This window comes from Varanus komodoensis, unplaced genomic scaffold (genome assembly GCF_004798865.1).
Source record: "Varanus komodoensis strain SLA01 unplaced genomic scaffold, ASM479886v1 scaffold34_1, whole genome shotgun sequence".
NCBI classification, from domain to species: domain Eukaryota; kingdom Metazoa; phylum Chordata; class Lepidosauria; order Squamata; family Varanidae; genus Varanus; species Varanus komodoensis.
In genome coordinates, this window is record NW_025335854.1 from 8,742,110 (window position 1) to 8,757,041 (window position 14,932).

Below are 14,932 nucleotides of genomic sequence, written 5' to 3' on the forward strand. Positions count from 1 at the left end.
CAGATGCAACCTTGTATCATGATTAATGTGAACTATAAAGGAGAGGTAAGGGGCCCACTTGGTGAGCACCATGCTCCTTGATTAGCAGATAAAGAATGTTATATCAGTTAACGAGTATTTAGTTGCTGGCTGTCATTGCTGTATGTATTTCTTCCAGTATTTCTTTTCCTCAGGTGAAGCATTTTATGTGCCATTAGCTCAAGGTAAATAAACCCAGTAGGAATTTGCACATGATTGATTCCTCCCCACTGCGTATTTCTTGTGTGGATGTAGCTGCATTAGCAATATTAAGATAACAAAATGCAATTTCTAAATTGAAACTATTTAACTGAGACTTTTCCAACATAGCTGAAAAGAAGGAATACCGTTCACAGTCAAGTTGTATTAATTGTAATTCTCTGTTTCAATCACATAAGGAACTGTGAAAAAATAATTACTAATCAACAGTTTTTATCCTTAATGAAGGGGACATCAATGCACTTCCTACTTAGTGTTCGTCTTCAGCAGCTGAAAATGACGGGGCCCCTAAAGGACAAGACTGCTGTTTTGAAAGTGCATGGAAGCACTGATTTTTCCAGTGTCTAAACCAAGCGAGTGTGCATATTGCAAAATGAAAAGGAGTAGCTAACCCTTCACAGGTTATTCAGGAGTGATTGACGTTGTACATGCAATGTAGAAAAATGCATGTGCACACCTTTTCCTTCTCTTCATTCATCTGTCCATGAAGGGAAATGTCTCATTTTTAGTAAGAAAGGAGTTGTTAGCACTTAATTGACTGTAGTACCTTGTTCCTTTCTCCGAAATTTTCTGTTGAATATTTTAGTCATATAGGTGTTGTGCAGCTGAAACACAGCCTGTATGGTATTGTGAATTTCTTTTCTACTCAGGTGTGAATTCCTGCTGACCTCAACCATAGCTAAGGCTTATGTTACTATCATGGTCAGTTGGGTAGCTGCTGTTGTTATGTGCCGTCATATTTACTTCTAGGAGGAAAGTTCGGGCTTGATTTGATCTAGGACCTACGTGTCGATTTTCTGTAGGTCCAGGGTGTTTGCAAAGCTCTCCAACAATACTGTGTTTTGAGCACATCTGTTTTCTTCCCATCACCTTTCTTCACTTTTCCAGCTTTCAGATCTTTACTTTGTGATTGGGAATACAGTGGTGTGAATGATCTTGACCTTGGTGTCTTGTGAAACTTCATTACATTTGATGATCTTTTCTGGTTCCTTCATTGGTGCCCTGCCATGCCAAGTCTCAGTCTTTTTTGAATTTCTTGGCTGCAGTCTCTCTTTGAATTGCTGATTGAACCAATATACAAAATCTTTCCCAATTTCAATGCCTTTATTATTCATAGTATTGCTGTATAATTCTTCTGTAGTCATGGCTTTTGTTTTCTGGATGTTCAGTTGCAGTCCTGCTTTTGCACTTCCTTCTTTTGTTTTCATCAGGAGTCTTTCTGTGTCCCAGCTGAGCAGATCAGAGGAAGCTGCCCCAACTGCTCTAGGGACTATTGTGTACAAGCAACCAGGTTCCCAGAGAGCAGGCGATCAGAGCGAGTGAACAGGGAGAGCTAAGAAGAGTTTGCTAGTGGAGTTCAGTGGAGAAGTCCCTAACTTTTTTCTTTCTTTTTCTCTCCCCCCCGCCCCGATCTGCCTTTTTTCCTTGTAACACACACTCTAATTTTCTGGTGGGAGCCTGTTGTTAACTTTCAGGGAAGTCAGGAGAAAGCACTGGTTGTTACAGCATAACCAGCAAGGTAGAACCAAAAAGGCAGCAGAGAGTATGGACCCAGTGGTGGCGACCTGCAAAGTCTGTGCAAGATTTGTCTTCTTGCCTGAGGTCAACATGGCCTACACATGCAACAAGTGCAAGCTACTAGCCCTGTGGGAAGACAAGGTAAGCGCACCGGAGCAGTGAGTGTTGGCTGCCAAGGAAATAAAAGACGGTGTAGAGCTTTTAGATGGAGCGATGGAACCGCAACAGCTAAGTGTAGTACAGAAGCTAGACAAGCAACACTGAGCTGAGACTGAGAGTCTTGAGGTAAAGGAAAAGTAGGAGGCAACTTCCTCGAAAAGGATGGCAGTTAGGAGCCAAAGAACTAGAAGATGCTGTGCACCTGCGAAAGCAGTAGAAGTACGGGACCACGTTCAGGTACTCAGGGATGAGAATGGGGGCAGCCCGCCGTGGAAGAAGGACAAGTTATCTCTGCAACACTGAGCAAGGGGCTAAAGGTCAACCAGGTGGTGGCAGTGATGCCAAGGCCTCCAAGAACAAAGAAGGGAAGAGGGTTAGCTGTGGAAGACTCCCTGCCACGTGAGATGAAAACACAGGTATGTTGTGAAGACCCAGGAGCTCATCAGGCATGCTGTCTTCCCGGAGGAGTGATTAGAGCTGTAAGTGAAGGATTGTCAAGGCTCATAAAACCCACTGACACACATCCTTATACAAATGGGAAAAACTGACACTGCCAAATGGAACTTTGAAGAAGTCACATGAGACTTTGAGGCTTTGGAGAGGAAAGGCAAGAACCTTGGGTCCCAAGGTGGTGTCTGGCTATGAAGATAGTGCCAATTTGAGAGATGAATGTCTGCCTACAAAGGTGGTGCCTGTGTGAGAGATCTGGATTCTGGGACTATGCATGGGCTACACTTCCTGGAAGACAGACTGCTGGCAAGGGATGGGTTGTACTTCACAAGGGCTGGAAAGAATGTGTTTGGCCACAGCATTAAGGGGAGGGAAAGTACACCTCGGTGTGACAACAAACAAAGGTTTATGCACCACAACAGAGAAAGCAGCTCTAACGGTGCCCAACAAAAGTCTCCCAAAAATGTAGGAAGAAAGCTAGAGTTTAAAGCATGTGGTCCTCAGTGCTTATATTCTGATGCCTGGAGTATGGGAAACAAAAACCATGAACTGGAACTCTTAGTACAGGAGGGTGAATATGACCTGATGGGCTGACCGAGACTCAGCGGGGTGACTCCCATGACAGGAATTCAAGAAGTGAAGTACAGAACTTTTTCAAGAAGAACACAAGGGACAGAAATGGAGGCACCGTCAATCCTCATGTTTAAATTTCTCAGGAATATTATTGAAGTTGTATTTCGGCAGCATGTTTTAATTAACAATCCTTTTCCAGCTTAGTTCTGATACTAAGAGTTTATGATCACTACTTCATTCTGCTCCCAGCCTTGTTTTGACAGAGAGAATACAGCTTCCCCATCTCTCCATTCCAATTACATAGTTTGACTATTTTGTAAATTGGCCCTCTGCTGAAGCTCCTATATACAGTCATCTGAGCAGTTGCCTGAAGTATGTATTTGCGATGAACAGATTGTTGGCTTCACAGTTCTGTGAGTTGTTCTCCTACTTTATTTCTGACCCCTTTGGCCAAATTCTTCCATAGCATGTGATTCTGCTTTGTTTCCCGCTTCTGCATTCCAGTCAGCTTGGATTATCAGCCTCTTTTGTTTTGGTGTGTTGTCAATTTCTGCTTGGACACCTCCATGAAATTTTTCAATTTTTCTTCTTCAGTATCTTTTGTTGGAACATAGACTTGAATGACAGCTTTTTGACAAGTTTTTCATTAATTCTGGTCAGTATTATTCAGAGTTTATTTATTAATTTTATGTACCATCAAATCCTCATAAAATCTCCAGATGGTTTACACTTTATAGCCCCTTTCTGCCAGCTCTGCATCTTATGGAGTAGCTGTGATACTGAGAAAGTATTTTCGGTGTTTGTCATTTCCAGAGTAAAACACTTTGGGTTTGCCTAACTGAAAATGTACCATTTCCACCCACTTTAGTTTGTTCACACCAGGTACTGCAATGTTCAGCCCTTGCATATTGTGCCTCCTGGTTTCCAGTCTGACTTGCTCCATACTTCCAGTGTTCCACTCGGAATTGTGTCTTCCCTAGTAGCTCATTGGGTGCTTTCCAACCTGGGGAAGGTCGCATCTTCTGCCACTATCTCTTGTTTCATTTTGGATGGTTTCATCATAAGTTTTTCAAGGTAAGAAGATGCAGAAGTGGTTTACCATTGCAACCTTCTACACAGTACTAACCAGGGTTAGCTTGAGCCTCAGTGCTCTTACCTTTGAAAGGTCCTCCACCAGTGTTACCTTCAGCCACCACTGCTGCCCAGTAGCTGTCCTCCAGGAGTTTCTCTGCCCACATCGCTGTTAGAGAAATCCATTCTCTGGGATGCACATGCCCATAACATTAATTCATGCTTAGCTAACCATGGCTTGTTGTTTTAGCAATTAATTGTTTTCGAAACAAGTAAATTAAGGCTTGTTTTCCTCTTTCTGGGCTAGTTTCTCTCCCACTCATTTTTTAGCCTTCAGGTTTTGTTTTGAGACTCTTCATATTTCAGTGTGAACAGAAGCTCAGACACAAAGATAAGCTGTGGTTGCAGATTGAGACGTGACAATAAGCTGCTATTTTTAAAGAGCTGGCAACAAACCTTAGCTTCTATTTGGTATTTGGTTAGCAAACCGTGATTTGTTTACAGGGAGTAGTTCAGACACCACAACTGGCTAGACACAGCAACATGGCAACCCTAACAGAGCCCATGGGTGGCTTGTCAACAAACAACCCACTCTCACAGATTCCACAAGTAACAACAACTATAGTACACCTCAGCCCGCCCTCCACCCCTTGCAGTGAGAAGTTCTGTGCGGAAATTAGCCCTCTGTGGCTCCCTGTTACAGGGAAGCAAAGTCACAGTGTTGTGCCTGAACCAAGCCTTGAACTAGATCCTCTGAAATGGGAAGAATGACTCTGGGGCTTGTGCAGAGAAATGGCTGCATTGTTTTGCGTAAGAATGAATTCCACTTCAGTGTGAAGCCCTGCTTTGAACAGTCTTCTCTAGCAAGGAATCCCTTTAACATGCTAAAAAACGGATGTCTGTGTCGAAGATAATCTCTCCTTTAACATGCACCACATGAATGGTGACAGAAGAAGATGATGAAAAGCTTGAAAATTTGTATGGAGAGGGATTCTCATTGCTGCCTTTGATTGTACAAGAAATGGTCTTGACTTCTTGCAGAGGAGGAGTTTAAAATGATTAAATACATTTAAAAGCCATATTAATGTGGAATTATAGCAAAAGCTACATTTTGTATATAATATTAGCAATTAACCCAAAAGTGTCTAATACATTTGAAGAACACTAACATGGCTTCCCTTGGGGCTCAATTAAAAAGAAGTTTGTGAGTAGACTTGTTAGGGTTCATATTTCAGAGAAGCTAATGGTATCCAAACAATTACCCATTGCAGGATGCGAGCTGTGAGCCATTTTGGATGCAGCCGGTATTTTCACATCTATTTCAGAGAACTCCTATGTGTATTTAGATAGAAGAAAGTCTTACAACTCGAAGGTGTACAACTTTTTTCTGTCTAGGCATGCACAGGTTTCTCCATCAGTCATATAGACTGTTCTATAATGTTTGCAGGACAGTTTTTGGCAAGAATTTGCAGAGAGGATAAGTAACTTAAAGTTAAGACTAATTAAAAGGCCTCAGGTAGTCAAAAGGGACACCAAAGTTGGTCCTAACCCTCACCCTAGGCCAGCCTCTTTGGACAGAATGTTCCATGGCTGAGGTGCTGCTAGTGGAAAAGCGCGTTCTCCTGTAGCCACTGACATGGTGAGAGCACTAAAAGAAAGGGGCACATGAGATCCAGTTGTGAATGCAAGTCTTCCTTGAGTGTAACTCAGGTGTTACAAGTACTTCCCTTCTGCTGTTTCTTTTGTTTTTTTAATGTTTTATTTGAAATTATAATTCTAAAGACCAAAACTAAAAACATCCATCATCAAAAACATCAGGCCCGCTGGGTCAGCCCCCACACCCTTCTTTTTACATTTGTGATAACTTAAAAACATATTTAAATCTATGCGAAGTCCCGTTTCGCTAGCCAATAATAAAAAGAGTCCCAAGTTTGGTAGAAGTCAGTATCTTCCTTCTCCTTCAGTGATAAATTCAATCTATCCATTTCTGCACAGTCCAAGATCTTTTTTAGAATCCGTTCGTCGGTGGGTGGCTCTTCACTCTTCCAGTGTTGAGCAACCTTCTGCTGTTTCTTTACATCAACTTTGATATAGGAATACATCTAAATGGGGAGGGCAGCCTCTGCACTGCCATTTCGGTGCAGGCCATGCTAAAGTCCCCGCTTGACTTCCTGTGCCTTTCACACCCCTCAAAGGAGGAGCCAGGCTCAGAAGAGGCTTGTAGGAGGCAGCTCATGCAACTCCCAGCTGAGTCTTTCCCATGCTGCTGGTATCCTTACAGGGGTGTTTGAGGTGTGGGAAGGAGCAGTCTGACTCCGCTAGGCTTCTGTGGACCAAACAGAGCTACTTCCATAGACCATGCTTCAAGGTTGACATGTTTCCACTAGTAATAGGTATAATTAACCAAGTTTTGGGGAGTAGGATGACACAGCAGGCTAGTGTATTTAAAAGTGAAATAAAACCTTCCCGGTGTCCTTCAGCTGCAGTCCAGAGGAACTTTAGTCTCAGACCCCAGTTCTGCCTTGCAGGAAGATGGCGTAGAGGTAGCTCCAGCCATGGGAAACAAAGGCCCAAGAAACCAGTTTTCCCATGCCTCCCAGTGCCTAGCACACAGTGAAGGGGTGAGGCGCTGGAGGCAAACGAGGGCTTTCTCCATGACTGGAAGACTTGACCTTGGTGGAGGACCTGCATCTTGGTCAGAGGGAATCACTCCCAGGACGAGGGCAGCAGGAAGAGCTCCGGGCTGGAGGAAGTGCTCCATGGTGCCGCCTCTGATCCATCCTCAGACAAAGGGCAAAAGCAGCCATCAAGTGCAGCTCTCGTTCGAAAGCCAGGTTTACCAGCCAAGATCACGCATCTGACAGCGATCCATAGCAGCCTTCCTCTAGGCCTCCAGAAATCAGTGCACCAGCAACCTGGAAAGCTGTCCATCTTCCGTGCAGCTGTGAACCTGGGACCTTCTCCGTTGACTGTGCTTGGAGTGTTTGCCTTATGACTTTCCTGACATATTTTATCATCTAGAACTCGGTCAGAATGTGTTTCTGTGGATCTTTATAAATGCAATAAAGGCCAATAGCCAATTACTAGAATTGCTGCAGTAATAGGTTTTATTAGGACTCTTGCTCAATGTCTGGAAGCACATTCTGCCAGAAACTGTGGTTTTCTGCAGCTTGCTCTTACCCAAAACCATAGTTTAATGTGATGTTGGAATATATTTTAGCAGTGTAAAATTGGAGCCTGTACCTCTGTAATTTTTGGAGACTGCAAAAAATGTTGCTTATGAAAAATTAATTTTAAAGGGAAAAAAGTGGTGCCTACCACTTCAGGATAATAACCACAGCAACCTAAATAGGAAACTTACTGGGAAATTGGATTCTACATTCCTTACAATGAATTATTCTTCATTCATTCAAAAATCAACACAGTGAAGTAAAACCTCAGGCTTGCTTGGTATTTTTCTTTATCGCTTGCAGTTTTCACAAGACCCCAGCTGGTTTGCCCTGACTTGATTTCTCATCCAACCAGAATGCCATCCCGTTCCAGCTGGCCCTATGAATGCGGTTGAAAAATGGAAATGGCATCATTTGGGAAGGAGAAATACGGAATCTTCATCCCTCGGGAACAGTGGAGGGAGGGGGAGGAAGATGATTTCTCCAGGATCCCTGTTCATCCTTCTGAAGGGAGAAACTGCCATCCACACAGTGCCTGTTTCTAAGAATGCCAGTACACTTCTTTGTGCATTAAGCGGCTAGGCATCGCTATGCAACATTTACACATGGGTCTGACTTGAAATGTTTGAGATGGGAAAAAAGTTGAAAGCCGCAGTATAAAATTTATGACTGGCCAAAACTTGGAAGCAAGTAATGTCGATTTCAAATGAAACTTGGCTTTCAAGAAAGCAGATTTCAGAGCGCAGCCAACTTGACTAATGTCCCTAATTCCTGTACTTAATTAAAAGACTATCTTATGGTCATTGATAAAAACAGCTCTGTAGCACATGTATGTGGCGAACGTTTTTGTGTGTATGATGATATTGTGCCCTAGGTTTCCCTCCCGGAGTGCTGCTGCTCCTCTTCTCACTTGAAAAGTTGTTATTGACCAGAATTGTCTTATATTTAACCACAGAAATGAAAATCACTTGCATTCTGTGCCAGCGATCCAATAATATTAACGTCCGCTGCTGGCAGTATGACACAGACTGTGCTACTTCCTGGCGTCTCCTCTTTAGCCATGAGATAAGCAAAACAAAAGTTCTAGTCTGTGAAAATCTCTTCCAGACAGAATGCTGCATAAATTTAATCACTCTTTTTGGGAGATGATGGCTAAGGCCATTTTGGCAAAGTTGTTTTTGTGTGGATACTGTTGTTACTCAGTGTGCTAGACTCTTCCTAGCTAAAACAGTGTGGGATATTAATGGGTAGAAATCAGCTACAACAAGGCATTTCTTTTTCATGCAATTTTTGAGGTGCTATCATTGAAACTCATCTGAGGCTTAATGCTAATATTACGAGCCAGCAAAGTTAATAAAGTCTTAAATCCCACATTTCAAGGAAGAAGTTAAACAGATAAGTCACATTCTTCTGTTGAAATAACATGGAGCTTAAAAGTGCTTAATTTTCACTGGACTGTATCATTTTTTGATATTTTAGTTAAATATAATCAACCAGAAATAGAATTCAAGGTCTAAATGAAAGCAGCAAAAGGTTAATGGGCACCTTTTGACTAAACTGTGTGATCTGCTATTTTATAAGCTGGTTAGTTATAAAATACACAATTTGAACTTGTCTTTATTTCCACGCCCCCCCAGCGCAAAAAAACCAAACCAAACCATTAGGTTTATTTGTTTAACCTTACAGTTCTTCATGCGGTTGTTATAGCATTGTGATATCTCTTGGGTTAAATTGGCTTTACTCTGATCCGGTGTATGCAATCCATCCCCACATTACCCTAGAACAGCTTTACGATGAAGTTCACAAAAGTTAATAGGGAGCAGCCACTTTTACTAGATTACCTACCCAAACGTAGCTGCGGTACCAAGGAATCACAAATGGTATATACAGAAGCCCTGAATGGACACGCCGCTGTTTGTAAGCCCTACATTTCCCAAAATTTCAACACCGGGCTGGAATTAGAATGGTGGGCGATTTAAGAAATGGAGCATGGAGGTCTGCTATCCTCTAAATGAGCTCTATCCTAGAAAGAGTTTGCTTTATTTTCTGACAGCGTGTAGAAAACTCTGCAGCTAGAAAGCAGGTTCAAAGTTTTTCCAGAAAGTGATGGTGCCCCCCTCCCCCCAAAAAAATCTGTAGCTCATGGGTTTGTTCCAGCGGCCCCCAGCATTTGGCATGAAAGCTGCTGATAGAGAAGATGGCAGCATCTTTGGTTCCTCCTCCTCCTCCTGTGCAAAAGGGCTCTTCCCAAAGAGTGTTCTCTTTTCAAGTAGGGACCAGTGTAGAATGCAGAGGGGAGGGGGCACTAACAATCCACCCACAAATCAGGCAGGACCACTGTGTGGAATCCACAAGAAGGACAACTGGAGCAGACGACCTTGGGTTTCCTAGCAATTGTTCCTGTCTATGTGAAGGCGGACAGAATACTGTACCATCTGTAGAAAACTGTTTAATATGCCTGTGAAGGTGACTCAGCAGAGAGCTAGTCTGTTGTTGCGTTTTCCTTCAATATGTATTGATGTTTATGAGGTGGAAAAGCCGTTTTCAACCCATTGTGGAAAGGTCTTCCACAATCTTCCGTGTCTTCACATTACTGTAAAAGGGTAATGTGAAGACATGGATAGCTACTCTGTTAGCAGATCCATGGCATCCTGAGCCTGTTCTGGACTACTGCCGTTACATTGCCCCTTTGGCTTGCTGGTGGAATTCCAGAGGAAATTCCAGGATGTAATGGGCCATCCACGTTCATGCTGTGTGCAGACACGGGAAACCACATCTGTGTTTGAAACGGAAGCATGCAAATCTAGCCAAACTGTGTTTACTTCAGCATGTTTCTGAATCTGCTGCCTCTTTTCTCTCTCAGGCTTTTTTTGCTCATGTGTAAATAACATCCGTCCCCCTCCTCTCGTTGTTTTCTTCCACATAAAAACCCAATCGCTGTCATTTGGTTGTAAGGCAAATCATTAAGCATAAATATGTCAGAGCGCAGCTGAAGGACAGAAGGTCGCACACAGCAGTTCTGCTCAGCCTGAATCTAGTAGCCTGAGGTGTCTTGAGGCTCCCATCTAGAACAGAAATGTGAACTTCCCTTTTCTAGACATGACTGCAAAATGGGATCTGTTTTACTCAAACCCCATAACGGATTGATAACGAGGCATTGAAAATAGCCGTTTGGGATCTACCAGGGGCTTTATGTCTGGTGGCAATAAATGCTTAGTAAATGGCATGAATGTTTTGTTTTATTTTGTTTTGTTTTTGGCTTTTAAGACAGTTGGAAGAACCTGTTTCAGGAGAAATGCTGGCTAAGTGCTGGGAGTTGGTATTTCAACTGGCCTTCTGGTTGTGGGCCTCCGAGTACTGACGTGTCACATACGTGTCTCCCCCACGCCTTTGGTTTATCATTCACTTGCTTCTGTCCTAGAATAGTTGCTGTGTGTTCCCATAGAACGCTAGTCCCCTTTTCCCCCAGAGAGTAAACAGGAGTTTCGCATAAGCTCAGTGAATGAATTGCAGCCTAACTTGCCCGTGTTACCTGTGTTTCTCATTTTTCCTCAGTGAAGCTGTGGTCAACCAACCTGGACAACTCAGTAGCAAGCATCGAAGCCAAGGCAAATGTGTGTTGCGTGAAATTCAGCCCATCATCTAGGTACCACCTGGCCTTTGGTTGTGCAGGTAGGCACTTTTGTGTTTACTCTCAGCAAAACAAGATGAAAGGATTTCAGAGCCCCTTGCGTATCAACACTTTATATGTTGGCTGTGAAGTATTACATTTGGGCAGTTTGCCTAACTGAAGACAACTATTGCCCAGCTTTGATCAGTGGGGCAGATTGTGTAGGGCTTTGTATTTCCTCCTCCCACTGGTCAGAGGATATGTCTGGGATGGCACAACTTCTTGATTTGAATTTAACCAGCGGGAGGAATTCCCTGTCCTCTCAGATACACCAGCGAGAGTTTTGCAGAGTTCCTTGGCTTAACTAGATGGCATTACTTGTTTGAGCTTTTCCCTCCCCTAGTAAGGGATAGACTTTGAGAACACCCAAAAATTTAGGTTTTGACACCTTCAAGATACTACCCCCTATCTTGTTGCCCCTTCTTGAGACCTTCTGGCACTGGGTTGAGACATTAGAGAGGCAGTGGCTACAGACCTGCAGTTGTGACCAGATTTACCATGCCTTTTCTGCATCTCAGATTGCAAAGGACAACCCCCCCCCCACCCGCTCCGTAGATCACTGATGAAAACCCTCTTCCTCAATAGCTGGCAGCAGGAGCTTGAGACCACTGCTGAAACAGTGCTTCTTTGAATTTACTTCCCAGTGGCTGACAGAGCCTAGAAAAAGAAGCCACATCCAGCCAACAGCTTCCCTCAGTAAGAGAACCTGTGCAAATTATTCCAGTGATTGGGTGTTGCACAAAATGTTGTGCAAGAAAGAAGCAGGCACCCTCAAAGAGGCAGGCTCCTGACCTGATAGAGAAAGCATGCTAGTTCACCTCAGAAATACTAGCAGGGTTAGTATCAGAGCTGTAAGTGCTTGCAGGATTGGGCCAGTCCCATCATGCAGACTTGCTGGGAACCACAGGAGACCATATAGAAGGCTCCCCAACCCTACTCAGCTTTGCCATAACAGCACGAATCTTTGCGATGCTTTGTGTCCCTGACCTGACTCCTGCTTCCAGGGCTGCGGCATTTTCATCCATGTCTTAACTCCTGCCTGTTTCTGACTTGGCCTCTGGCCCTGCCATGCCTCTGCCAATACCTGATTCTCACCTGTTCCTGCCTTTGCCTCCAGTCCTGCCACACCTTGTTGGCCTCTAGCCCCTGCCTGCTTCTGACACTTCTTTCACCTCTGGCACTACTGCATCTTCCAAGAGTCTGACCTTTGCCGGAGTAAGCCTCAGTTCTCCCTCTGCCTCTGTTATCCTTGGCTCCAGAGTTCCAGCTGAGGACATCTGCTGCTTATATCTTGGAGCTGACATCTGGTTGCAGCCAAAATCTGTGCCCCAACCAGGGAGCAGAATAGATGCAAGATTGTAAAACATTCTGCATACATTGTCAGCCCAGGTATCTCTCTGTCAGCTGAGGATCGCTCCTTGCGTGCAGATTCTGCAGGATGATTTTTCATTGGCTTCATTCATTTTAGTAGCATGTGCTGATAGTCTAATACTTTCAGATTTGTTCTGAGTCATATTTTTACCTGTTTGAGTAGAAAAATGGGAGAGGAAAAGCTTGAATAAATGAAGCCTGATCTGTACAAAACACAGCCAGCTCTTTCACTGTATTTATTGTGACAAGAAGTGGCCTTGTAATGCTTTGTACCACCTTTGGTCTAAACGAGGCACAGTCTGGGAAAGAATAAAGGAACAGCAGATCCTCCTCCTTGCTGTAGTCCATGCCTCCCGAGGGAGAGCAGCCTTACAGGCCTGACCTTTACAGTTTTTCACAGTCAGTAGCATCAGTGATAGAAATGAGCACTGGATCAAGTCTGTGTGTGAATACCTACGTGTTACGTCTCAGTTGTAAATTAAGTCAAAACATCACAGGGAAACGTCAGCGTAAACCTTGCTAGATTCTCATTCTCATCCTTTTTACTTGTTCCCCTTTCCAAACAAAGAGGGGAAAGGGGCATAATGGAAATTTAGAACAGTAGGAGAGCGATACGTAGCACTGAAGGACATTTTCAGCAATTTTTTCTGACACCAACTCTTGGGGGAGCAGTGTGGGTGAATTTTAGTTTCAATTTGCATCGCTTCATTTGTGAAGTTGTGCAGTTTTCTGGGTTAACTTTCTAAAACACTAGAGGCTTCTTTGTGAGTATAAGAAGGCACATTTCCTTCTTGAAAACTATGCAGCATGTATATCATATCAGTAAAAGGATTGGATTTGAAGGATAGGTTCCTGAGTAGGAGCCAGACAAAAAATCTTTTGGCACTGTCACTTTCAATTAGGGCTGTCAACAGCTGCTGTTTCTGTCTGATTAAAATGTGCTGGCTATACTGTTCTTTCTGTCATAATTAATATTCATATCCTTTTAGCATGGAGAATTCCAGCTTTTCTTTCATAATGGGCTCCTGTTCTGCCCCAGTTGGTGACAAGATGAAAGAGTAACAGTGATTTTAATGGCAGCTGTTCAGAAAGTATCACAGTAGCTGGATAGGCATGCATAGAGATTCAGAAGAGTGAGCCGGGCCCGCTTTGCGGTGGCCAAGCTCAGCACACATCCAGAAGATTTCTTCTTCTCATCGCAGAAAGCAGAAAAGCCACCGTTGCGCTTGGAGCTCTGATCTACTCGGGTATCTGTGCATGCTGTATGCTCGGCATCTGGGCTGGTCTAAATTTGTTTCCTGCCACAGAATGCCTGGGCCAAAATACCGAACACGTCCGGTATCGTAGCACTTCGGTTAGATGCAGAGGAGGTTTGCGTACGAACCGCAGTGAACTGAGCAAAGCCATCACAAAGATGAATGTGTGCTTTTCCCCCTTTCAGATCCATTGCCAGGGCAAATTGGGATGTGGGAGCTAGCTAGATGAGGCAAAAGTCAAGTGCACACAGACAAACTGGGATTCTGGGAGAACTGAGACAGAGCAGGACAATTGCAGCAGAAGAGGAAGAAGGCAAAATCGAGCTTTCCAGCCTGGGAGCTGTCTGTATAAATGAGCTGTTGAGCAGCTTGTGAGTGCCTTTCCCTTATTTCTTTGGAAGGGACCACTGGGAGGAGGTTGAAGTCAGAATAGCAGGAAAACTGCAGTGTTTTCAGTTGCGTGTGCATTCCAAGGATATGATTGAAGAGCAGTTCCTGAGAGACAAGAATATGTCAAAGTGTAGCCCTGGCTTACCGTGACCTAGTTATTTTCTGAGTTGATTCATATATGTCAGGGCCAGAACAATTTGAAATGTTAAGTGGAGGTTCATAGGACTGATACACAGAAGTGCGGATGTCAGGGGAAGGGTTCTGGTTTTCCACATGCCGGCGAGTAGAGTGTAGAAACCCTTTGATGCCGTCCTGTTGCCTAACATAGTTAGTGTCCTGACCCAGGCTTCCTACATTGAGAAGAACGAGCCAAAATGAAAATAAGCATTCTCCCCCATCAGACCACAAGCCTGTTTAGTTCAGCTTCCTACTTCCACTGTGATTAAACAGGGTTGTGTAGGAAACGCACAAGCAGGGCACGAGCACAATGGAACCACTCATTTGTATTCCTCAGAAACCTTTCTTCAAAGGCATTGCTTCCTCTGGTCCTAGAGGTAATATATGACCGTCCTGATTAATAGCCACTGATAATCTTATCCATCATGAGTTTGTCCACTTGAAGCTGTCCAAGTTGGGGACTATCTCTTAACTTTTTTGTAAGCTTAAGAGGACCTAAATCTAAATATGACATGAGTTTTCACAGGGGAGTTTGCCCAGTCACTTGATTTATTCAGCCACTCATTTCTGCAGACTTTCCAGCTCAACTGTAGGCTTTTCCAAGTGCAGTGACCAGAAATATGTTCCCAGTATGGGTGCAACATGGATTTGTATTAAGTGATGTAAGAACAGGGGTGGGCAAATTGTGGCTCTCTGGAATGCTTGGTTTACACATCCCATGATCCTTCACCATTAGCTGTGACCAATGAACGTTGCAGGCCAAGTGGTACATTTCCCACCCTGCTCTTGTCGCTATTATTTGGCTCAGCTTTTCAGACTTCCTGGTATTATCAGTTCAGGTTGGGTTTCTGCCCAACATCATCTGCAGTGAAGACAGATCCAGAGGATTG

General features: G+C 43.8%; 1 protein-coding gene across 4 annotated transcripts in view; it reads left to right on the forward strand.

Annotated features, from left to right (window-relative positions):
• Window positions 1–14,932, forward strand: part of COP1 (COP1 E3 ubiquitin ligase) — a 125,028-nt gene that overhangs the window by 63,962 nt on the left and 46,134 nt on the right. For all 4 annotated transcript variants that reach the window (XM_044439311.1, XM_044439312.1, XM_044439313.1 and 1 more), the window contains one exon: window positions 10,734–10,850. In XM_044439311.1, coding sequence (XP_044295246.1) covers window positions 10,734–10,850 — 117 coding nt within the window. The remainder of the gene's footprint in view (window positions 1–10,733; window positions 10,851–14,932) is intronic.